The sequence below is a fragment of the Durio zibethinus genome, chromosome 11, assembly GCF_047325235.1.
Source record: "Durio zibethinus cultivar Kanyao isolate XHJ-2024 chromosome 11, ASM4732523v1, whole genome shotgun sequence".
Taxonomy (NCBI): Eukaryota; Viridiplantae; Streptophyta; class Magnoliopsida; order Malvales; family Malvaceae; genus Durio; species Durio zibethinus.
Window position 1 is genome coordinate 26165080 of NC_143172.1, and position 22661 is coordinate 26187740.

The 22661-nt window shown below is 33.2% G+C and overlaps 3 protein-coding genes and 1 long non-coding RNA gene across 7 annotated transcripts; 1 reads left to right on the forward strand and 3 right to left on the reverse strand.

Moving 5' to 3' along the window:
* Nucleotides 1–116: 116 nt before the first annotated feature.
* On the forward strand, nt 117–5544 carry PDE312 (Nucleic acid-binding, OB-fold-like protein). The gene is made up of 12 exons (XM_022882498.2): nt 117–894; nt 1437–1496; nt 1608–1637; nt 1737–1810; nt 2452–2533; nt 2673–2746; nt 2913–2979; nt 3153–3245; nt 3572–3748; nt 3830–3880; nt 4377–4528; nt 5001–5544. Exons 1-12 carry the CDS (start codon nt 139–141, stop codon nt 5440–5442), a joined length of 2058 nt encoding a protein of 685 aa, XP_022738233.2. The 5' UTR covers nt 117–138; the 3' UTR covers nt 5443–5544.
* On the reverse strand, nt 1987–4381 carry LOC149516229 (uncharacterized). The gene is made up of 3 exons (XR_016346579.1): nt 3782–4381; nt 3507–3626; nt 1987–2203 (listed from the first exon to the last, which is right to left on the reverse strand). It is a non-coding gene; the product is annotated as an uncharacterized LOC149516229 (long non-coding RNA).
* A 48-nt stretch (nt 5545–5592) lies between the features above and the next one.
* Nucleotides 5593–10648, reverse strand: LOC111290973 (transcription factor GTE10-like). Of its 4 annotated transcripts, XM_022882496.2 has the most exons (11): nt 10166–10648; nt 8459–9665; nt 8315–8363; nt 8072–8218; nt 7432–7493; nt 7219–7288; nt 7039–7119; nt 6843–6958; nt 6664–6730; nt 6395–6525; nt 5593–6315 (listed from the first exon to the last, which is right to left on the reverse strand). In XM_022882496.2, exons 2-11 carry the CDS (start codon nt 9635–9637, stop codon nt 6043–6045), a joined length of 2175 nt encoding a protein of 724 aa, XP_022738231.2. In that variant the 5' UTR covers nt 9638–9665; nt 10166–10648; the 3' UTR covers nt 5593–6042. The 4 variants fall into 4 exon arrangements, with proteins under 4 accessions (XP_022738231.2, XP_089624624.1, XP_022738230.2 ...); XM_089768498.1 differs by lacking the exon at nt 8072–8218; XM_022882495.2 differs by having other exon boundaries at nt 8459–10648.
* Nucleotides 10649–14910: 4262 nt separating this feature from the next.
* Nucleotides 14911–16130, reverse strand: LOC111290722 (uncharacterized). The gene has a single exon (XM_022882168.2). The coding sequence runs from the start codon at nt 16014–16016 to the stop codon at nt 15180–15182; it is 837 nt and encodes a 278-aa protein (XP_022737903.2). The 5' UTR covers nt 16017–16130; the 3' UTR covers nt 14911–15179.
* Between the last annotated feature and the right edge of the window lie 6531 nt (nt 16131–22661).

Genomic DNA, 22661 nt, shown 5'->3' on the forward strand with positions numbered 1-22661 from the left:
ACTCCTTTAAAAAAAAAAAAAAAAACGTAATTTTTAAGTGCCGATTCGTACGATCGTTTGTTAAAAGGTGGCAACTTTTTTGACCTTTTAAACAAACTTTATCCGTTTGCGTCCTCACTTCACTCTTTCTCAATCAATATGCAAATCCTCCAAACCCCTATATTCTTCTCGTTCCCTAAAGCATTAGCCTTAAACCCTTCCTCCCCAAGACAGTTGTCGCACCGCCATCCCCACCGCTTCCATTGCTTCCCTTCCTTGTTCAAAACCCGTTTCCCTAAACCTTTGAACACCCCAAAGTGCTTCAGCTCAGAGGAATTCCCCGTCGACGAAACCTTCATCAAAAAATTTGCTCCCAAAGACAAAGAAACCGAAGACGAAGCCCGTCGCAGCAACTGGATCGACCGAGGGTGGGCCCCGTGGGAGCAAATCCTAACCCCAGAAGCCGATTTCGCTATAAAATCCCTTAACGAAGGCGAAGAGGTCCCTCTCCAAACCCCTGAAGCCATCGAAGCTTTTAAAATGCTAAAGCCTTCTTACAGGCTTCAAAAAATTAAAGAAATGGGGATTACAGAGGATGAATGGTATCGAAAGCAGTTCGAGATAAAACGTGATATTCCGGAGCCTCTGGAGACGTTGTGGGCAGGGCCATTGGCGTTGAGACTCGTGCCTCCGCGAGATTGGCCCCCCAGAGGATGGGAAGTGGATAGAGAAGAGCTGGAGTTTATAAGGGAAGCACATAAGGTACAGGCGGTGAGAGTGGATTTGGAGAAAGTGGAGAAGGATGTGATAACTGGTGAAGCAGATATGGGTTTGGACAGATATAGAGTGTTTTTGAAGCAATATAAAGAGTGGGTTGATGCTAATAGGGACAGATTGGAAGAAGACTCTTATAAGGTTTGAGATCTTTTAAAACAATCTTCATTTTGCCTTTGAGGAACTGCTAGTTCTAAAGGATGGAAATTTTTTGAGCAAATTTGAGCATTTTTGGTTAATGATTTTATAATGGGGTTTCAAAGAAGGTAATGGTTAATTCTTTCATTGAGCAGGCATATGAGTATATTAGTATACAAATTCTTAGAAGTGTGGTTGAAAGGGGAATGATTAGTTGACATTTGATGCTTATAAACTGTGTGAATTTGCTCATGAATTTTGATATAATTGAATTCTAGCTGATTAGAGGAGGAAAAAAAAATGGTTTTTTAACTTCCAAATGGCCGACTTTTTATAGTATGAAGGATGACATGCTAATGAGTTTATGTGCTGGGTTGTAAATTTGGGATTAAGGATTTGAAAGGGATGAGGTGTTGTTTTCACGATGATTAAAAGAAAATAATAGGAAAGAAATTGAATATATATTTGTTTCTTTTTTTAGTTCAATTTTGAAGAGACCTTATTAAGCCGTTGTATGGTGGTTTGATTCCTGTTTGCTGATGCAGTATGACCAAGATTACTACCCTGGTAGGAGAAAAAGAGGGAAAGACTACAAAGAGGAAATGGTAAATTGAATTGCCAATTTCTCTTTTTTTTTGTTAGTTTTTTCCTTTTCTTTAAAGTTGTTCCAAGCTATATAAAGGTATTGATGATGATCATTTATTGTATTTTAACAGTATGAGCTTCCATTTTATTATCCAGGACAGGTAAGTTTCCAAGGTCATTGTTTCTTATGGGAAATGCTTTTTAAGTTTTTAAGGATCAAATAAGAAAGAACAGGTCTATGATGGATACATTCTTTGCAGATCTGTGAAGGCAAAGTGACTACTGTACACCTATATCAAGGAGCATTTGTTGATATAGGTGGTGTACATGAGGGGTAATTATCATCACGATCTAGTGTAGTTTTCGCAATAAAATTGTTTGTAAAAAAAGTAATTTATTTTTTCCTAAGTTTTGAACTTTTACCTTAAAATAGTTTTGCTAAACTTTCTCACCATGTCTCACCTAAAGGCTTATATCTAACCCAAGATCACATTTAACAAGAAAAACCTCCTTCTAAAGGCTAAAGGTCCCTATATTCACAATTTGATTTGTTTTTGAACTTCAAATATGTGTGTCTCTGTGCTCCTTCCCTCAATCCTATTATCCACACTCCTATTTTTTTTTAACTGCACACTCCTGCTATTATGTAATTTGAATTTGCGGTTCTTGGGAAATTGACTTGGCAGAAACTGTGATTCTCACCCTTTTGGGAATTCCATGTGGCATACTGCAAAGAAGAAACGAAAATTTTTAGAGTACATCATTTATTCAACAATTTGATTACTAATGATTTCAAATATTAGGCAGTAGTTGATTAATGGCTATCACAGAGGCTTGATTTGTTATAGTTGATTCAGTATCAATTAGTTCAATAGGTGATTACTTGATTTATGATTTCACACTTGACTAGTAGTTAAATTAAGCCTATGTTTAACTGTTCCTAATAGATTAATATATTGTATTTATATATTTCAGGTGGGTCCCAATCAAACGTAATGATTGGTATTGGATCCGCCATCATATAAAAGTTGGTATGCATGTTATTGTTGAAATTCTGGTGAGTATTTTTTGGCTTTTCCTTTGTGTATTAATTTTTTTTCTCTTAATCCCTTTTTCTGCTAATCAACTCCCTATCAAACTTAATGATGAATCTGTTAATTGTATGTTTTACTTCTATACATTCATCTTTTCTGCAGGCCAAACGAGATCCTTACCGGTTTAGGTTTCCTATTGAACTGCGTTTTGTCCATCCTAACATAGATCATCTGATGTATGTAATGCTGGACATTAATAGTTATTTCATCTATATTGTTTATGTGGTACAATATGGAAGTCATTTGCCATCTAGTATCACTAAAAGTTCATGTTGTTGTTTAAGTTTGTTACTTCTTATCTGCTTCCTCATTTTTTTTTCTGATTTGCATCCTTACTTCCAGATTTAAAAGATTTGACTTTCCACCTATATTTCACCGTGATGAGGATACTAATCCAGAGGAGTTACAGGTATGTACCTTGTTGCAGTTGTCACCTATATTTAAAAATATGACTTTAAAAGTTAGTGCAACTGGGATATTTAGTATCACCTTGTGATTTTGTTTGTAGTTTGTTCTATTTACTATTTTTAATTTCTAATTTCTACCATGATTATCTTTAATTTCTTTTTGTTCCCTTTGCAGCGTGATTGTGGAAGACCTCCTGTTCCTAGAAAAGATCCAGGAACAAAACCTGAAGAAGAGCCATTGTTGTCAAATCACCCTTATGTTGACAAGGTAATTCAGTAGAAATATCTTTGTCGATAATTACTATTTTAGATATGAATGCATCCTTTTTCCTCCTTTTGGTAGGAGTCAAACATAATTTTGATAGTAATGTGCTAAATCTCTGGCTAATAAACTTCCTAATAGTTAGTTCATGCATGTGTATCAATGCATGCCCTAGGTTTGGGCATTCAAAGAGCTGATGCACCATCTGACAACAATATTTGTAAACAGCTGTTTTAATAATGGTTGTCCAATGCTATTATTACCCACCCGGCCACTTCCTCAGTGAACAGCAAATGATCATTCTTTTTACTAGATTTTTGTCTGTTATGCAGTTGTGGCAGATCCATGTTGCTGAGCAAATGATTTTGGATGATTTGGAGGCAAATCCTGAGAAATATGAAGGTAAAAAGCTATCAGAATTAACCGATGACGATGACTATGATGAAGAAAACAGTGTTCAATACACCAAAGTACACTACAAGAAAAGCCTAATTCCAAAAATCATTATGGTGAGATTTTTTTATTTTATTTTTGATACTGACCATGTTATCTGCCTCTATCTACCTGCTAATGGTTTTATTTCTTGATAGAAAACAAGTGTTAAAGAACTTGATTTGGAAGCTGCCTTAGCTGAGCGTGAGGTAATTATTTCTTGGATGTTTGCAACCTCTGTTGTTGATGTTTTTGACGTTTCGCTCTAATCTTAACAGAAATCTGTTTTAGCCACCTTATTGCTTGGTAGTTTATTTGAAAGATGGATTGTCTTCTGTTCTTGGAATATTCTATGAACAAGGCATTTGGTTCTGGTGAACTAGAATAAGATGCAAATTTGTTGGCCTGTTGCTCTGATAACAAACAATTTAGGCTTGAGAAGGCCAGAAGGGTCCAGGTGGTCACTAATCAAAAGTGATTGTGTTCATTTATGTATTCCTTACAAACAGGTCAAACAAATTCATAAACATACATCCTCTCAATATGATATTGCTTTCTCAACACGAACCGTGAATTCTTTTATAATAAATGGTCTTTTATAATAAAAGGCTCAATATGATATTGCTTTCTGTTGTAGTGGTCGTTAAGTTACCATATAATCAAAGCTTCTGATAGAGATGTATTTTTCCCTTGAATCTGATACAGCTCCATTATAAACATAGAAGAGAAGCAAAAGACAGGGGAGAGGAATATAAAATCAGCAAATTCAGGCGCAATATTGAGATGGATGAATATGATTCTTTACATTGGCGCCGATCATTAGAGGAAAGAGAAGCTTTGATCAGAGACATCAGCTGGTATTTCCATTGTTCTTATTTCCTCCTTCCTACCCCTGTTATTTATAGATAAATTGCAACTGGTGAAAAACTTGACTGTATAAAAGCCTATTTTCTTGGCTTCCACTAGTACTATGCATGATGAATTATGAGAATCTTAACCATGCATTAGAGTTAGCTCTAAACCTCTGGTTCTTAGTATCAGGTTAACATAATAGTCTTTCAGTCTAACCGTCTTTGATCTTTTCATGATATTGTTTTGATTAACCTTCTTGCTTTGTGAAAATTACTGTCATTTCCATGTATGTATTTTGATTGACCAACTGCATTGATATATAGTTTTGCAATTTTTTTGCTTTTGGCTGATTATTGGCACATTGGAGCACTTACAATTTCACTTGAGTTCGTGAAAAGATTTTGTTGCATTGCATCACATGTTTACCACTGTGAAGGCGCATGTTTATGCTTTCTGTGTCTTACTGATTTTTCACAGCCGTCAAGGTCTGGGTTTGCCGTTGGAAGAACCAGGAAGATATAAAGATGAAAGTTTTTTTGGGAAGGATCAATACGATCCTTCAAATCCCTTGTATAGATATGACTACTGGGGAGAACCCAAGAACTCTGAAAAGACAAAACAAGAGCGGATGACAGATGCCCACAACAAGTCTATTGTGGGAAAGGGCACTGTGTGGAATGAAATGTCTTATGATGATTTCATCAAGCAGAAAATGCGAAGAGAAGCCCGTTCTGAAGGAACAATGCAAAAGGAAGCTGACGAAGATGAAGAGAGAGAGCAAGAAAGTGATGAGGATGATGATGATGATGATTTTGACTACAGCATTTTGAGTGATCCCAGCATTGTATTCCCAAATCAACCTCTTGTCAATGGGACTGAATCGTCTAGTATCTCAGATGAGGGAATGTTTGAGAACTAACATTAGTGGAGAATCATGCTTGTACGATATTTGATGTATAGTTTATAAAGGTGAGAGCTGATGAGGCTCAATCACTGACGAAAGAGAAAATTTTGATTCTAGTGCTTGTCATATTTTTTGAGAGAAATAAAAACAAAACCAAACATCAAATTGCTGACAATAACTTTAATTCCCATTCTCTCTAATTAAAATATGTTACATTAAGCAGACAAGCCAACCAACTACAATTCCCTTCCTGAGCCCCTATTGCCTCATCGTATCAGAAACATTAACTTTCATTTTACCCAAAAAAAAAAAAAAAGGGAAACGATAAAAAACCTGAACCTCACTCAAGCAGAATCCAACGACCAACAGCCAGTCACAATATCTGAGAAACGGTAGCAGTTCATGCAAAAGAACTTTCCAAGCAGACCAAGACGGCAAGAAAATCTTGAACTTAATCATGCCCCGCAACACTATGTTTCTATTATGATCTTCGTTTCTCCCAAATGGTTGCGCTATAGGTCTCAAAGGGACGGAAACATAGTGCTCGATGTGCATCGTGCAGAATTTTGCAGAATCTCAGTTACTTTCTACTCAACAAGCTCAGGAAGAAAACAATCAATCAATTTCACCTTCCTCCACATCATTTACTGGCTTTGAAGCACTTTGGGGAGGTTCATCTTCTTCATCCTCATCATCTGCCTTCATGTATAATCCTAGTTGTTCGAGGGGATTACTTCTCCCCTCAAGTTTGAAACTTCCCAACCCATTTTCAGAATGACCTGGGCTTGTCTCCATGAAGTTAGGCAAATCTTCACCATTGGAAGTCCGAAGCATTTCTAAATCTTCCAAAAATTGACTGTTCTCATTAATATCCACAGTCTTCTCCATCTGCAAAGAACATAAACTTCTTAGTAGCATTAAGACAAGGCCGCACCACTTCTTCACATAAGACCGATATCCAATTTACCTTTAAAAGTTCCTGACGTGCAGCTTCTCTCTCCAGCTCCCTCTTCCTTTTGGCTTCAGCAGCGGCTTCTGCTTCAGCTTTTCTCCTAACCTGTTCAGCAGCTTTGGCCTCTGATTGCAATCGTGCTTTTTCTGATAACAGAATCAAGGAAAATGGGATCATAGAGCTTCAGATATTCAGAAAAAATATATATATATATATATATTTGCTTTCGATGAAAGGAACATGGGTCCATGAAAAGTAATTCAACAATAATGTAAAGTCTAAACCTTCTCTCTGTCGCCTTTCAAGTTCCTTCCTCTCCATCCTCAGTTTCTCAGGATCACCCTTCTCACCCTGTGCTCAACCACATCAATGCCGATCAGTGAGTCAGTTAACTTTTGAGTCTTTGACCATATTCCAAATACACACATGCAAAAATAACTGAATATAAGGAGATTGTACTAACCTTTTCAAGTGCCTTTTCTCGAGCTTTAAGAATGGTGTCAGCAAAACGGCCCCTCACTATAGCTGCATGATAGAGCTTTTCAGGGGAGACTTGTCTCTCGGATGGAGCACTCTCCTCTATAATATTATTAGAGCATTATGGGTGAGATGATACCCCAACAGTAACAGTATAGAGCCTTCTTAATAATTATGCTTACCATCTTGTTGGCCTTCTACCTCAATAGCACTAGGCTTACCATGAGAGCTTAACTTAACTTGACTGAACTCGTTTAAAGACTCTGTACAAGCAGAAAAGAATTGGCATTTTTATAATACATTGATCCAATATAGATTTTCCAGAGGCATGCATGTGCATATAAAAGAATGAAACAACTTACGGTTTCCATCATCAGGAACAGCAACATTGCCATTCTTTAATTCCACATTTGTTCCTGAATCCAAATTTTCCTACCACATGGGCACGGGAAAGAAAACCCTTAGAACAGTTATAAAGTGAGTCTCAAACACACTCAGAGCAGAGAAAGAGAACACATTCGTTTACAATTCACTAAAGCACTCAAAATTTCCAAATTATCAAGAAATAGAGATACCTTCATAGAACTATCAGGAACTGCAGTTTTAGCAACATCTGATTCACTACCAGAATCTGAATCTGAAAAGAAAAATATCAAATGAAAATGAAATGCTTTTAAAAGAAACAACAGAAGTTTACAATTGCTGTGAAGCAGCTTCCATTTGCTGTCAACAATACACACAAAAGGCTAGAAGTCTTTCCAATTTACCAATGCCAAGAGTACAAGACAGAATCAGGAGATTAAAGCAGGCAATCAAACATAAATGTGATAGTTATCGCTTGATTCAGATGGCCCACAATTTTACTTAGATCACCAACTAACATTAAGTAGAAACTAGGCAATAAATCTCATAAAGCAAAAATAATTAACAAGATGGTTCTAATTTGGGAAACTCTAATCTGAAAACCAGTAAACTGGGAACCATCTGGAGCCCCAGTTCTATTGGCACATATTCCCATGAATGACCTAAGATAATAAATTCCATACTTGATGGCAAGAGTTTCACAGTCAAAGATCCACACAGTGAATATTACTCAAAAGCTATTCCCCGCATTTTTTTGGCAACTCTCATATGACAGCATGCTCATACACTGCAGTTGCTCAAAACAAGATCTTTGAGGCAGAATAAATGAGCAAGGTTCACTATGGTACAAACCACTAGAAGAAGACCCTGATTCACTGCGGGATCTACTGCGTCTACTGTTTCTATATGTAAAATCCTTCTCTATTTCTTTTGGACAGCAGCTCAAAGTGGGAGGATCATTGCTACCAACTATATCTATGACCTCATCTTGATCGTTACCTAACAAGAAAGAAACAAATATCATTTTCTGTCATGATTTGGTTTACTATCTAGCTATAAGTAAAGCCAGCAATGCACAGATGAGCAGTAAATTACCTTTACACGGCTGCATGGATGAATTGCTAATCCCTGACTCATTAAGAAGCTACAGCAACGAAAACACAAAGCAATATCATAAATGCCAATATGGCATTCTGGATAGAAAAAGCACTAAAGGATGAGATAGAGACATGGGAATACCTCCATTTCGCAAGATTCAGCTTTTGCCTGGTTTTTCCGCTTCTCCAGCATATAATCATCCAAAAGTTTTCGCAATTTGAACAAGGTTTCATCACTGAGAGCATCAATATCAACCTCAATCTCGTCCTCACCCGTTTGACCTTCACAAGAACTCTTTTCTTTAAGAAAGTCAACAATATTTTCAGGCAATTCTCCCAACAAAGACTCCAATTCTGTGCTCAAATTATGCTTCTCCTGATGGGTCATGATCTGTCTAACAGGCTCTGGCTTGATCAGAATGTCTTTTGGGTTTATTGTTTTCTTTTTCAAAGGTAGAATGTTACTATTTGTTTCAACTTCTATGGGTGCTGCTGCTGTACAAGGCACAGCATCAACATCCATGGTTACAGGAAGCTTCTTTTCTATAGCTTTCCATCCTACTTCAAAATATTTACTTAGTGTCTTGGCCATGTAGTAGAAATCATTTCCTGGTGGGTTATACGTCATTGCATTAGAGAATGTAAGGCGAACGTCAGCAGCAAAGTCGAATGGACTTGAACATTGCCCTGAAGTTATCCTCTTCTTCACAGTGCCCAAATCCATGGGGTGCTTAATGACAGTGAAATAATCCGGAATGTTCAACTTCACCACATCAACAGGGTTGTTAAAAACCCAACCAAATTTATGCTGCATCAAACGGTTAAGCAAAGTATCACATTGCCTCATCATATAAGCATTTGAATTATTCACTGCCACCGTTGGCTTCAGAGATTCAAAACGCCCAGATGTGCTCTTCTCTTTGCGGGCTCCATTATTTCCTCCAAAAGGTCGTTTCTTCCCTTGCAAATTCATTAGTTCTATTGCCTGATTAACTCTCTCTAGCGGAGGCCTCTTCTTCCCATCACTGCAACTCCTGTTATCAGTAGACGGTGAAAAAGGAACAACACCCGAGCCTATATAACCAACGCTCTTCTGTAGCACCTGAACCTGTTCTAGCTCCATTTTTAATCCCAATTCCAAGTCCTTTCTCTCAGGTCGTGACATCTTAGACAACGAAAATACTCGTTTGGGGCCACAAAAATCACCATAACTATTGGCATTCAAACTGATACATTTCCTTTTAAGTGCAGATGAATCCTCTGATGCCGCCATCTCAGCATAAATCGGTCCAGAGCTCCCAAAGACCTCTGATTCACCCATGGTCTCAACCGCATTCGGGTAATCAACGCTGAAACCAGAAGAATTCCTTCGCTTAGAGAACTTCTTAGACTTCCTCATCAATTGTGAATTTGAACACTTTCCAGATTACTTCTGTAAGTCATATAATCTCACACCCAGGGTCAAAATGTACAATTTCACGGCGTAACAACACTGTTTTCGTTTGTTATATGCTTGGATTCCAACAAATGTTAATTATATCTATTTATTCAGATTCTTTTAAAAGTTAACAAATAGGCAGTTCATCAGAGAATCAAATGTTCAATTATTACTCTAATAAAAACACCAATCCATATCTAAAAAAGATAACCCAAAATTATGAACTTTTCTTTACAAGTTCCCAATCGATGCCACCTCAAGAAACCCTAGATCTCTTACTTCCTTTTTTTCGCCGTTCAAAAAATTAAAATTTCTCTTCTTTTCCCCTTTCCAACCAATCATTGAAAATGAATTAACGGCGTGATTTAAAGGAAAAACTATTGAAGAAAATAGGAACGAATCAATACTTACGAGCAAAAAACAAAAAATTGAAAATCTAAGCTAAGCTCGTTTGTGCATAAACCCTTTAGAAATTGGATCGAATCCAACCAGAAAAGGAAGAATGATATGAGGCTAAAACCCTAAATCTGCTCCACAAGAATCCCAATTACAAAACCTAGATCTCCCAAAAGACCCGTTGATTTTCCCGACCAGAAACCCTAAAATGAGAAACTGAAGCCTCCACCCCTTTAGAAATTGGATCGAATCCAACCAGAAAAGGAAGAATGATATGAGGCTAAAACCCTAAATCTGCTCCACAAGAATCCCAATTTCAAAACCTAGATCTCCCAAAAGACCCGTTGATTTTCCCGATCAGAAACCCTAAAATGAGAAACTGAAGCCTCCACCCTCTCACTCCTCGACAAATCTAGGCTTCGCAGCGCGACCAAAATGAGAGAGAAAACGAAAGAGAAGAGAAAAACACTGAGAAAGAGATTATGACGGTTGATGTATGGGCGAACCTTTCGCGTTTCGCCGCTCTACTTAAAGGCCCAATGGCCTCTTCACCAGCCGCAATTGAACTGATCTCAGCCGTTGATCTGTTCAGTCGGTGAAATCTAACGATTATGATTTTTATTTCCATATCCACCGTCAGGGTCTAGATCTGACGGTTGTTATAATTCTGTGTCAAATCTTGATGACGTTTCTTGTTTTCCAGATTATCTGGTTACGTAGGAACCGAGGCGAGTAAGCGATACTCTCCCGTGTAGATGAATGTCAATTACTCGTTATGATACAAGACCACGTTTCTAACAGCTTCCATAAAAGGACAGGTGGCATATTAAAATCAGCGAGTAACAATTTTTCTGGAAAAGTGGAAAAGTTTTGACGGGAAATAAAGAAAAGTTTTCCAACCACGTGTCTGTTTTGACTTTAGACTGTCGTGTGACGCTACATTGCCGACATGAAGCTAGTCAGCCAATTTTGAATTCTTCTATACCTTTTTACGTCATCAAAGATTAAAAATCAATTTATTTTGGCTAAATATTCGATTTAAAATATAAATTTTGAAAATTTTTAATTAATTTAATATAAATTAAATTTTGAGTCTTGCTTCTTGCGTCAGACTCTCATTTGTCAGCCAATCCGCTAACTAATTTTTTTAAGTCTTAATTTATTTTAAAATTTTTTATTTAATCATTGCTTAATTAAAAAAGATTATATTTTCACATTTTCACGTACATGAAGAAAATTATTTTTAAAATTTTATTTTTTATACAAGAGAAATTTTTATAATTTACTAGTAGTATTAAAAATTGGTCAATGAATTTTTTTAATTATATTCATTTTATTTCTATAATATATCTTAATTGAATATGTGAAAATCATTTAATTTCGTTGACGGTATAAAAATATTTCACCAAACATGTATGAGATTTTTTTTATTTTTAAATGCTATCAATGAAGTTAGAAGATTGTCTCATCTTATTAAACTATATTTAAAATAATTAATACATAAAATTATTTCATTATTTTATGTTGTGATATATCCAAAGATAGAACAATAATACTACAAAAAATTGTAATGGACCGCTTGTTACTTTAAAATTTTCACCACTAATATATAAAAAACGAATTCTAGCTAAGGCACGTGATGTTCTGCGAGAAGCCCATTGGGACTTGTTGGGCAGCCTAATGGACTCAAGAAAATATTATTAACTCAGTCATGGGAATCATTTTGGGCCTTCAAAATATCAATGGGACAAGATTGGAAGGTAGGGATTTGAGAGTATTCTATCTTGACGTTCAAGTCCAATGACAGTCCAACAATTTCGTCCTTTTTTTTTTTTCTTTTTTAATTTATAAGAGGAAACGTACTCTTTTTATTGAAAAATGAAAATTTTGGTTAACAAAATTAATTAAATCGGTAAAGATCGAATATTTTAATTGTATGATTTAATTTTAATTATTATTATTATGGATGATCTGTAAACTCAATATTTCTGTATATATATGTATTATTGGGCTAAATATTCAAAAGTCTTGTTTAAATTAAAATCTAATCACTTCATTAAATAAATTGAAAGTTTTATCACTTCATTAAAAAAAAATTAAAATCTTAATAATTCCTTGAAAAGTAGCAATTAATTTAAACATATATAATAAGAATTCCTTTCCGATGGAATCGTATATACTTTTTAGTACTTAGAAAAAGCTAAATGTGGAATTTTCAATTATTTAAATAAAAAATTTTAATTATAATTCAATTCTCAAAAGAATAATAATAAAAAAAATAAAAAGTATCGATCGAACGAAACCTACTTTTCATCGAAGAATGAGCGACCCGCAAGTGGCAAAATGAAAAACATTAGTCCTCGATAGAAAATTAAAAAAAATAAAAAGAAAGGAACACCTGTTAGGCCAATTCCAAGTGAATTATGTGTTTTCTTCTTTTGGCCTATATTCAACTAAGATATTTATAAAAAAATAATATATATATACATTTCTCTATTTTACAACTGTTTGCTAGATAATAATTAATATATTCATATAGTATAAACTATTAATAAATTATATATTTATGTAATATTTTATATAAAAATTATATGTTATAATTTGATATAAAAATATAAAATAATTATTTTTTAATTTTATTAAATTTATTAATAATTTTTATTTAAATTTTAAATTATATTATTTTTATATTATATCATTTTATCGTATTTAAAATTACCATTGCGTGAAAAATGTATTGAAATTAACAGCTTTAGTCAAGATTTAGAATTAGAATAAAAATAGTATGAGGTGCTTAGCCGCAGCCATAGCCAATGCGCCAGAACATTGGTGCATTATTGGACCACGAGAGCAATGCTGCGGGCACACTTTTAATTTGGCTGAATAATTGCATGCAATTAGAGAAGAAATAAAACCAACCTTAAGCTTTGGATGCTTTTCTGCTACATTATTTTTATTGGTATGAGGTCATTGCCTAAGCAATCACAATCACCGATTTGGAATTAGCTCAGTTCGTTGAAATGAATGAATACCTAATTAATAAGTTTAAATTTTAAATTTCAATATCTATCTTTTTTTAGATTGTGACTTTAAATATTTAACCAAAATTTTAATACTACAATCTGTAAATCATCCATTAAATGCTGTATATAATATATATTTTTAAAAGGAAAATAAACTAACATCTACTCGTATATTTGATATGTTACATAACTCGATTAATTTTATAGGAAGAAAATATATTAATTAATCATTGAATCAGATACTTGATATTATCTAAATAAACAAAAGCTAAAAAAATTAAATTTAAATTAGTTTATAAATATTTACAATTTTCATAATGAAAAACTGGGTTTTGTTGCATGATGAGTATGATTTAGCAAATCCTAGAGGAAGATATTAGACAAGAATAAGATCATTCCATTTCTATTTATGGTAGATTTAGCTCATTCAAAGAATATAAATTTGTTGATGTATAGTGCTGAATTCTTGATTTTAAGAAACAATTCAAATTCTTATAGTTTCATCTTCAAATTAAAAAAAAAAAAAAGTTTGGTTGTAAGAGAAGGCCTTGGGTAGCTACATGTAAAATGTGAGATTACATGCCAAAGCTGCCAACATATTTACTAGTAAAAGATGGGAGATGAAGGAATTGGGAGGCAGAACAAAACCCAAAAGACAAAAGCATAAGCAATATTATTATTGAAATTCTTACTTAAATTGTAAAGAGCGTACGTGAGAAATGAGAAATGAGAAATAGTAGTAAGGATTTAATTGAAAAAAAAGGAAAGAAAGGCTCCCGTCGAAGGAGTTTTGGAGAATATACTGGACTCTCATGTGCCAACTGTCTTTCTGAATGTAAAAACAAGAATATAAACGTAGTTTGTTTCGATATTTGAGCATATTTTTTTACTAATATATATTATTTCATTCAAATTATTACATAATCACATTATCAAAAAATCAAATATTTATTTAAAATTAATTAATAAATATATTAAACTAAATATTTATCATTTAAATTTTAATTATATGACAATTTAAATAAAAATATAAATGTTAAAGTGGCATTTCCTTTTCGTTTTTTTCATCCACAGGTCTATCTGTATGTTCTTTCTCTTGAACAAAATTTACATAAAATTTAAATAAAATTTATAAAAAAATTTTGTTAAAAATGATTAATAAAAATTTTAAAATCAATAAATTGATAATGTTTAACATACAAAAAATTTTATCAAAAATATTATTTATAATTTAAATTTGATTAATTTTTATCGATGATAAAAATTTTATTTACAAAATATCAAAATTTATTAAAATTTTTAAATCTTATACATTTTGTCTTTATAATAAAACTTTTATATTTTTTAATTTTAATTTAGCCATTTTCAAATTCTCCTCATTCTCTCTTCCGGACCGGTACTCCCTCTTCTCATTTACTTCACGGTTCTCCTCATCCTTCAAGCTCATTACGTACTTTTTCTCTCTCTATTCCCCGTTTCATTCCGCCATATTTCTCAGCTATTCCCTGTTTCTTTTTACCATCTCCTTTTATGATCTCTTCAAGACACACACACTCTCTCTCTCTCTCTCTCTCTCTCAGATCTCAACATATATACTGAAAACAGCCAAAAGCCCAATCAAAATCCATTTTAAGATTCTGAAAATTTTAACCATCATTGTAAACTTAGTTAAGTAAGCTCAATTTGTACATCCAAACTGCAAAGATAAAGAGAAATAAGACGAAACCAACACAGGAATGAGAACTGAAGAACAACTGGCATACTTTCAGTTCCTTTCAAATCCCTTTCGAAAACATGTTATGCATCTCAAAATGAAACACACCCCAGATCCAGTGAGAAACAGAGAATAAAAGAGGACGATCAAACAACGCAAAACAACAATACAAAGTTGAAACAGGAAAAGGAAAAGCAAACAGAAAAATATTTACAATTCAAAAAGAAAGTTAATGTAGATTGTAAGCTTAGTCATGCATTAAAAGGCTGTGATTTTTTTTTTTTTTTGGTTTTTACCGGCCCAAGCAAAGAGCAGCGTTGGTGTCAAGCCTCCATGCAAATCCACCGCCGTCCATTCTCCAAACATCGCAAGGCAGCGTCAAGGAACTCCTGTCCTTCCCGCACTTGTACTGCACCCTTACCTTGCACGTAAACGCCGGGTAGGTTATCATCAACGGCAGCCTCTCCTTCATCACCAACCACACCATCATCTCCCCTCCCACCATTTCCTTGTACGCCTCATTAGTCCAGGTCACTTTCCCCATTCCGTCAGATACAAACCCCGGACACGTGTCTCTCCCCAGATTAACCTTCCTCTCCTCGTCCGTACTCCCCAACCCATCCCCAATCAGCCACGTGTCCGTCACGCATTCCACCGTGACGCACGACGCCACCGCCGCCTGCGGTTGCATCACCCCCGACCGATCTGCTAACCCACAACCACCACCGAGAAAACCCTCCTTTTTATCATCAGCTTGACCGAAGCTTAACCATAAAGGCTTCATCTTTTGGACTATTCCACCCTTTTCCTCCTTCAAAATGAAGTCTTTGCAGTCAGGGGTTTCAGGGAGAAGTGGCAACGTAACCCTTTTCTCTTCGCACAAAACTCTTCTTCTTCGGGTGCACCTCTTCGTATTACTCATAGTATTACTTTCCTTGGAGTGTCTTTTTTTCCCTCTCCCTGATTTAGAATAAACCTCACGGTTTCCCTGAGGCGAAACCGATCCACCCGTGGCCGGTTTGGGAGCGATCGGTCTGAACCGGAGCATTATTCGGTCCACTTTCGACATATCGTAAACCCCAGCAGCAGTTGCATATCTCGCTATGCAACATCCTCCTCTACCCTCCATTCTTTTATCTCCAAAAATCTCTTTTCTTTTTCACTTTGAAAATCTCTCACTCTCTGCCTTTTTTTCTCTCTGTTTTGTGCCAGCGTTAGTCCGATGCGGACGCACTTCATGGGAAGGAGAGTAGTGTGGAGATTTATACGGAGGATGAAGGTGACACGTGTGTAACTGTGGGACGAACAGCGCAGAAAAGGATTGGTCGAGAAGCGAAACGTGGCAAATCAAAATAGATGGCGACCCAACGTAGGGAAAAAGGTCGTGAGTGGACCCCATGATCAGCCAATGGCAAGGCAGGAAGTGTCCCCCTTATCGGCGCCAATAGAGAGTCACTTAGTCTCGGGGATCGAGCTCAACGCTTACGTGTGAATCGTGGGAGTTAAAGAAAAGGACACGTGGGCCAATGGCAATCGGATAGAAATTTGGGGTAAGTAGTTTCGGGTTTCCACAAATAGTAGGGGACGATAAGTGCCGCGTGGACGGTCGGATGATGAGGCGGATCTCAGAATGATCGGGATGCGTGACGTCTGAAAACTTTGTTTGAACGAAGAGGCGGGCTGGGCGGGGGAAAGGACGACGGAAATGGGACGATGACTGGTTTTCTTTTTATTACTGAACTACCCTTGTGTTTTTAATGTGTTTTTGAAAAAGACCTTGGTAGTTTGGGTATATTACAAAAATGGATTCCTGGAGAGGTGACATTTTAGTTTGCCTGATTCGAAGTGTCAAGTACTAAGATTTGCTTCTTTTACATTTTGGGTTTCGGATGTATACAGCCGAATCAAAATCATCAAAAATTTGACGTTATCTGTAAGTTAAAAATAATATTTTATAAATAATAAAATAAATCATTTTATTTTTCAATAAAATAAAATAAATTTTAAATGAGTAATATTTTTTGTTTTTAATATTTTAACAAATAATTCAATTAAAATTTTAAATTCAAGCAAATTTTAATATATTCGTACCATAATACCAAATGAAATTTTAAAGTCAAAACTTAAATTTTTTAGAATTAATAAATTAGTTGAAAAATAAATAAAGAAAATGGTTAATTGAGATGAAACGTTAAATCCATCATTAAACGTTAGTTTTATTTTTAATGTAGCCAAGTCTAAATTTGGGCCACAGAGTTTTTCCATTGGGTACTTCTTTTTTTTTTTTTTTGAGAAATAGTTAGGCCCTAAGTTTTTAATCATTAAAATAATTAGTAATTAACGCTTTAATGGTGTCAGTTTTAATACCCTTTTGGCTAAAGATCAAGTTTAGTAATTACAAATATATAAATGGAGTTTTAATGTGTGGAAATTTTACATATATATTTATGAACTCCAAATAGTCACATGCAAAACTTGGCCTTGCTTGTTTCACAAAGCAATGGCTACATTAATGCGTATCATCACTAACTCAAACATTTTTTTTTTGGGGGTGCATATTAATACCCTGCATGATCACTAATTGAAGTGTAGTAGATTGTCCAAACTTGTATAATTAATGTATAATTTATACATAAATATTATATGCACAAATATATAAATAATTTATTTTTTAATAAATAAAAAACCCATTTTCCTTTTATTTTTTTTTAAATTGTTATCGTAAAACAATTATGTATATACATGTATTTATAATATTTTTTTTATACAAAGAGTTTAATTTTTATACTTGATGACCTCGTTTTAAATTCGAGTGTAAGGATGGAACAAAAATTTCAAGGAAATCAAGGTCAATTATCAAAATAGCATATATAGGCATTTCCCAATTGCAATTGGAACTAATATAATATAAGATATCCAAATTGCTTATAAATATTATTTAAGGATAATTAAGATATTATTTAAAAAATAACATATAATGAAAATGATTTCATGAAATTTAAAAGTTGGAAGCAATATATTAATTAAATATTTCCTAAAATTTCCCAATGTTTAAAACTGTATTCTAACTCTTTAAAAAAAAATTGCATTCTAACAATTACCGGTAACCATAAAGTTCTGATTATCAGATGTCTATAAACATTAATTAAGGATAATAAAATATAAAAAATCATGAAATTCAATATTTAATTTAATTAATTTATATAATTATCTTAAAAAAATATATGTACTATACAAGTCTATATGTGTATTTTTTTTTTATACATATTAGGTTTCAACTTGAAAATAAAAAATATATATAAGCGTTTGAATTCTAAATCATTTAAATATTATTTTTTAAAAATAATTATATAAATTAATTAATTTAAATTTAAATTTATATGTTTATTGTTTTTGCGTATAATATTAGTTTGGCTTTTGGTTTGGGTGGAACAGGGGATAGAGAGGTAATTTAAGTTAACTTTATATATACTTTTGGTGCTAGCTAGCTATTGAAGCGACCGGGCACATATTTACCAACACATGAATGTATTGGTCCATTTGTCTCCTCGTAGAGAAATAAACAAAAGAAAACCCATATTCCAAAAACTTTTAATGAAGTTGAAACAACTTATAATTAAAATCATATTCCAAGAAGAAAACAAAAAATAAGTATTAGTGATTGAATGATTGGTATATGAATAATTTCATTCAACTCATTTTCTATTGGATAGCTTTATTATAAGCATTTGCTTATTGAATAAAAATGTGTACTCTCCTTAGTGTTCAAAACACTACTATGTTTCATATATATATATATATACATATTTATATACATAAAAGATTTTGATTTTGAACTATACATCAAGAGATGCCTAGTGCTTGTTTTCATATTCCTCATAAATCTTATCTTATCTTGTCTTTTATTTAAAAAAAAAAAAAAAAAAAGAGGTCCAAATTTCATAATCAAGGGTTCATTTTTTAAAAGAGATGAGTAAACTATTAGGGATCGTTTTCTTAATTAAAAAAAAAAAAATTGGTGTATATATCAATGCACTCTCCTCGCTTACTCTTTCATATGTTTGATTTTATTATAATAATAAAATTCAATTGTGTTGCCTACCTTTGCAGTATATTATCCAATCCGGATATGGACACATATGCAATATTTTTCTACTAAAAACGTTCAATGTATTGGACAATAGGGGATGGACCATTGTACACAGACATTTATTTCCTATTCCAAATGAAGAATTGAATACCACAAAAAAAAAATTTAATATTAAAATTAAAGTTTCATGTTTTTTAATATAAAAAATTAAAAATTTATAAAAAATAATTTTAAAATAAAAATAAAAATGTTAGATATTAGAAAAAAAAATTTGGAGACATCTAAAAAAAAAAAAAAAAGGAACAAATGAAGTAATAAATCATAACTAGTAATCATGATTGAGACACTTTCATTTATCTTATACAGCTTTTCTTTCAAGCCTTCTTCCTAAATTATTGCATAATCAGCAAATATTTAATCCCTTCAATTGTTGTCAAAGAATCTAATCTAATCTTCGTACAAGCAAAGCCATCAAAGAACCCAATACAGAAAAGAAAGAAGGTGAAATGTCCCCTCAAAACTCCAAAAGCTTTTGAACTAACCTGGTACCCTTAATTTTTTTATATATTTTATATGAAACAAGATCAGTGTGCTATTGTCATTGCTTTTCAACTGTGAGTTTAAGGATGTGGTTAGATTGGGGTGTGTGTGTGTTTCACCGGCTCTTTTAGTGCGTGGGCAAATTAATGAACTTTCAGAACTACTCCTCGCCCTCCTCTGGATTTTTTTCTTGCCAGCCAAATAGAAAAGTTTTGGAGTATGATTTAATTATGATGATAACTGTCGGATTAAATTAAATTTAATTATTTTTTAAATAATAAATAATAATATAAAATTTAATTAATAAAAATTATTTATTTTAAATTAATTTGATCTGAATTAAATTTTATTTATTTAATTTAGTTTATGTATTTTTAAAATTTATTTTTTATTTAATATATTATTATTTTAATAAAAACTTAAATATATTTATATATAAAATAATTATTTTATTTTTAAAAATTTTTTAAAATATATAATCTAATTCGATTTATTTATTTTTTTTACATTTTAATCTAAATTTTGATTTAAATTTAATATATATTTAATATTCAATCTTAATTTAAAATAAATTAAAAAAATCAATTCAAATTAAATTAAATATGATAATTTTAAATTATTTTTTTTATTTTTTGTTTCACCGTTTAACCAAGATGATAAGCCACTAGAATTGTCGCACGTTACATCAATTATAAGCATTTCTTTAGACATTAAAAAGAAAAGTAAAAAGACTAGCAGGGCTTTTAGCGCATCGCCAAGTGTCCATTAAAGCACTTAAAAACTACACCAACCTTCCCTTTTCCCCCTATTTTTTTTAGATTTTTGAAAAATCAAGGAGACAAAGAGACAATTTGTTCAATAATTCCAGCAAGACAACATGTTTCGGGTGGACCCCATGGCTAAAACTCAACGTACAAATGGAAAGATCCTACACGTTGAGTTTTACCGAAGAGCTGGCCCACGAATCCGATGCAAGGTTATGGCGAAGATTGAATCGTACGACTGAAAATTAGTGGTGAAAAAGAGAGTTGATCGAATTTTGGTTGGTGGAAATGATAACTGCAGTGCGGAGGTGGGGAAGGGGCAATTGGCAAATCTTGAGCCATACTGCGTTAAGACTTTTTATGTTGGGGGGTCCTCAGTCCTTTCAACGATGAACAACATCGGCTGACGTTTTTAAAGCATGTGAATCGTGATCCTCTTTTCCTGTTTTCAACTTTTGCTTGGGTTTTAATTTATCAGAAAATGATAAATATGGAACATGCATCAAAGGTCACCTATAGCAAAGCAATGAGCAACGAAAAAATTGATTCAATGGGATTATGATCTTCAGCTCCTTCATAATATATATATATGTATGTATATATGATGTAAGTGATAAAAAAGGCTGGTATTTGCGTACAACTTCGTTGAATGGTTGAAATATAATCTTTTGTTAATCATTAGATATCATCATCACCGTTTCTATCGTAATTTTATTGGTTTTGTTATTGTTGTTATTCTATTCTTCATTTATTGATGCAAACATATTTTTTATATACTCCAAATTAATTTATGTATTTTTTATTGAAAAAATATTATTTGAAATTTTTTGTTTGTTAATAACAGTTTTGGATGAAAGAAGATTTTTTCAATTCAAGGTTAGAATCGTAAGTTCAAAAAAATGAATTTATATATCATTTATTAATTTAAAAAAAAAAAAAAAAACTATTGCTGATGGGTACATTTACCGGAACTCAAAATGGTTGGTACAGCGGAGAAGGAATTGCGCGAAAAGACATTAAGATAAGGTTGCGAATTGAGTTCGCTTTTCCTTTCCTAATTAGGGGTCGACATGCCGAAATCATCTTCAGCATGTTTAGCCAGTTATGGAAGGTGCCACAAACTGCTAATTTAGCTTCCGTCAAACACACCCAACAACAAACGAGCACTGTATCAAAAAACCAACATGGTAGATTTCAATATATGGTTGAATCTCCAGAATAAGATTCTGAACCCTTGTCAACGGATTAAAACCTGACCTCTCTCTTTCTTTCTCTTCTAATTTCTTCATACTGATATCTCCTTTCTCGGAAATCATCGTTTCTGAAATTTCATCAAGTTTATGGAGGATATATTAACAAATTAACCAGACAGATAACAACAAGAAGAAATGATCAAATAAGGATATATGGTAATTGTTTTCATCAAATCAGCTACATATCCAGTTAATTTCCTCTATGCTCATGAACCTTGTAAACCTATGATGATGATCAGATATAATTCCAATCAAAGGCAAGAAATAAGTTTGTATGAATCCATAAGATCAAGTGATTGAATGAATCAATTGATATAAGATAAGACTATTACATGTTACTATGCAGTGATCATTGTCAAGTTAGGTTAAAATTTTCCTTAAAGACAAGACAGCAAGTTATTAGCTTTGGACCTTAAATTGGTGGTTAATGTTGAAAAAGTGGGGGATTACTATAATTGTTGACTAATATAGTTTCTTAGTGGAATCTAGGTTAAAGTGACAAAGACATTTGTTTTGGATTTCAAGGGGGGACAAGATCATCTAGATGCCAAATTCTTTAGTATTTGTACCAATAGAGTTAGGTCACCTTTCGGATAAAGAGTTTGGCTTCGTCACCATAATAAGGATAGAAGAGGTTGCTCTCCTCGTTTTACTTTTTTTTTGGTATTGCGGAAGCAATGGCCATCAAAAGCTTTAACCATGCAATAATCTTTAGCCAACTGTGTTCTCTAAACATCTTCAACTTCCTATCTTTCCACTGTTTATAATCAAAGCCATTTATCGTGCTGTCTCTCTCTCTCTCTACATATCATGAGTTACGTGTAAAATTAATCTACTTTATAAAAAAATTACAAATATTAAAATTTAAATTTAAAATATTAAATTTTAAAAATAATTGTATAAATCACTTTATTTAAATTCAGATTATATATATAAACAAGCTTCGAACATTGTTTTCCGGGTCTTATCTCTTTGATATCCTTCACCAAAGTGGTGGGCAACTCACGATAAAAAGTAAATCAGACTCTGGATATTGTCTCCTGCAAAGACGCCCTCCATTCCGGGGACTTGAAACTTGGTGAAGAAATTGGTGGTAGTTTAATTTAAACTTTAAAAATCAGTTAATA

Bases quoted from the DNA above. Each gene is read 5' to 3' on its own strand.
- PDE312 (XM_022882498.2), top strand. From the start codon at position 139: ATGCAAATCCTCCAAACCCCTATATTCTTCTCGTTCCCTAAAGCATTA. The intron at 3,749-3,829 runs GTGAGATTTTTT...ATTTCTTGATAG, and splicing joins TAATTCCAAAAATCATTATG to AAAACAAGTGTTAAAGAACT. The intron at 3,881-4,376 runs GTAATTATTTCT...AATCTGATACAG, and splicing joins CTGCCTTAGCTGAGCGTGAG to CTCCATTATAAACATAGAAG.
- LOC111290973 (XM_022882495.2), bottom strand. From the start codon at position 9,715: ATGAGGAAGTCTAAGAAGTTCTCTAAGCGAAGGAATTCTTCTGGTTTC. The intron at 7,494-8,071 runs GTTTGTACCATA...TTTTCTTTTCAG, and splicing joins ATCAGGGTCTTCTTCTAGTG to ATTCAGATTCTGGTAGTGAA. The intron at 7,120-7,218 runs GTAAGTTGTTTC...CTGCTTGTACAG, and splicing joins TGTTCCTGATGATGGAAACC to AGTCTTTAAACGAGTTCAGT.
- LOC111290722 (XM_022882168.2), bottom strand. From the start codon at position 16,016: ATGGAGGGTAGAGGAGGATGTTGCATAGCGAGATATGCAACTGCTGCT.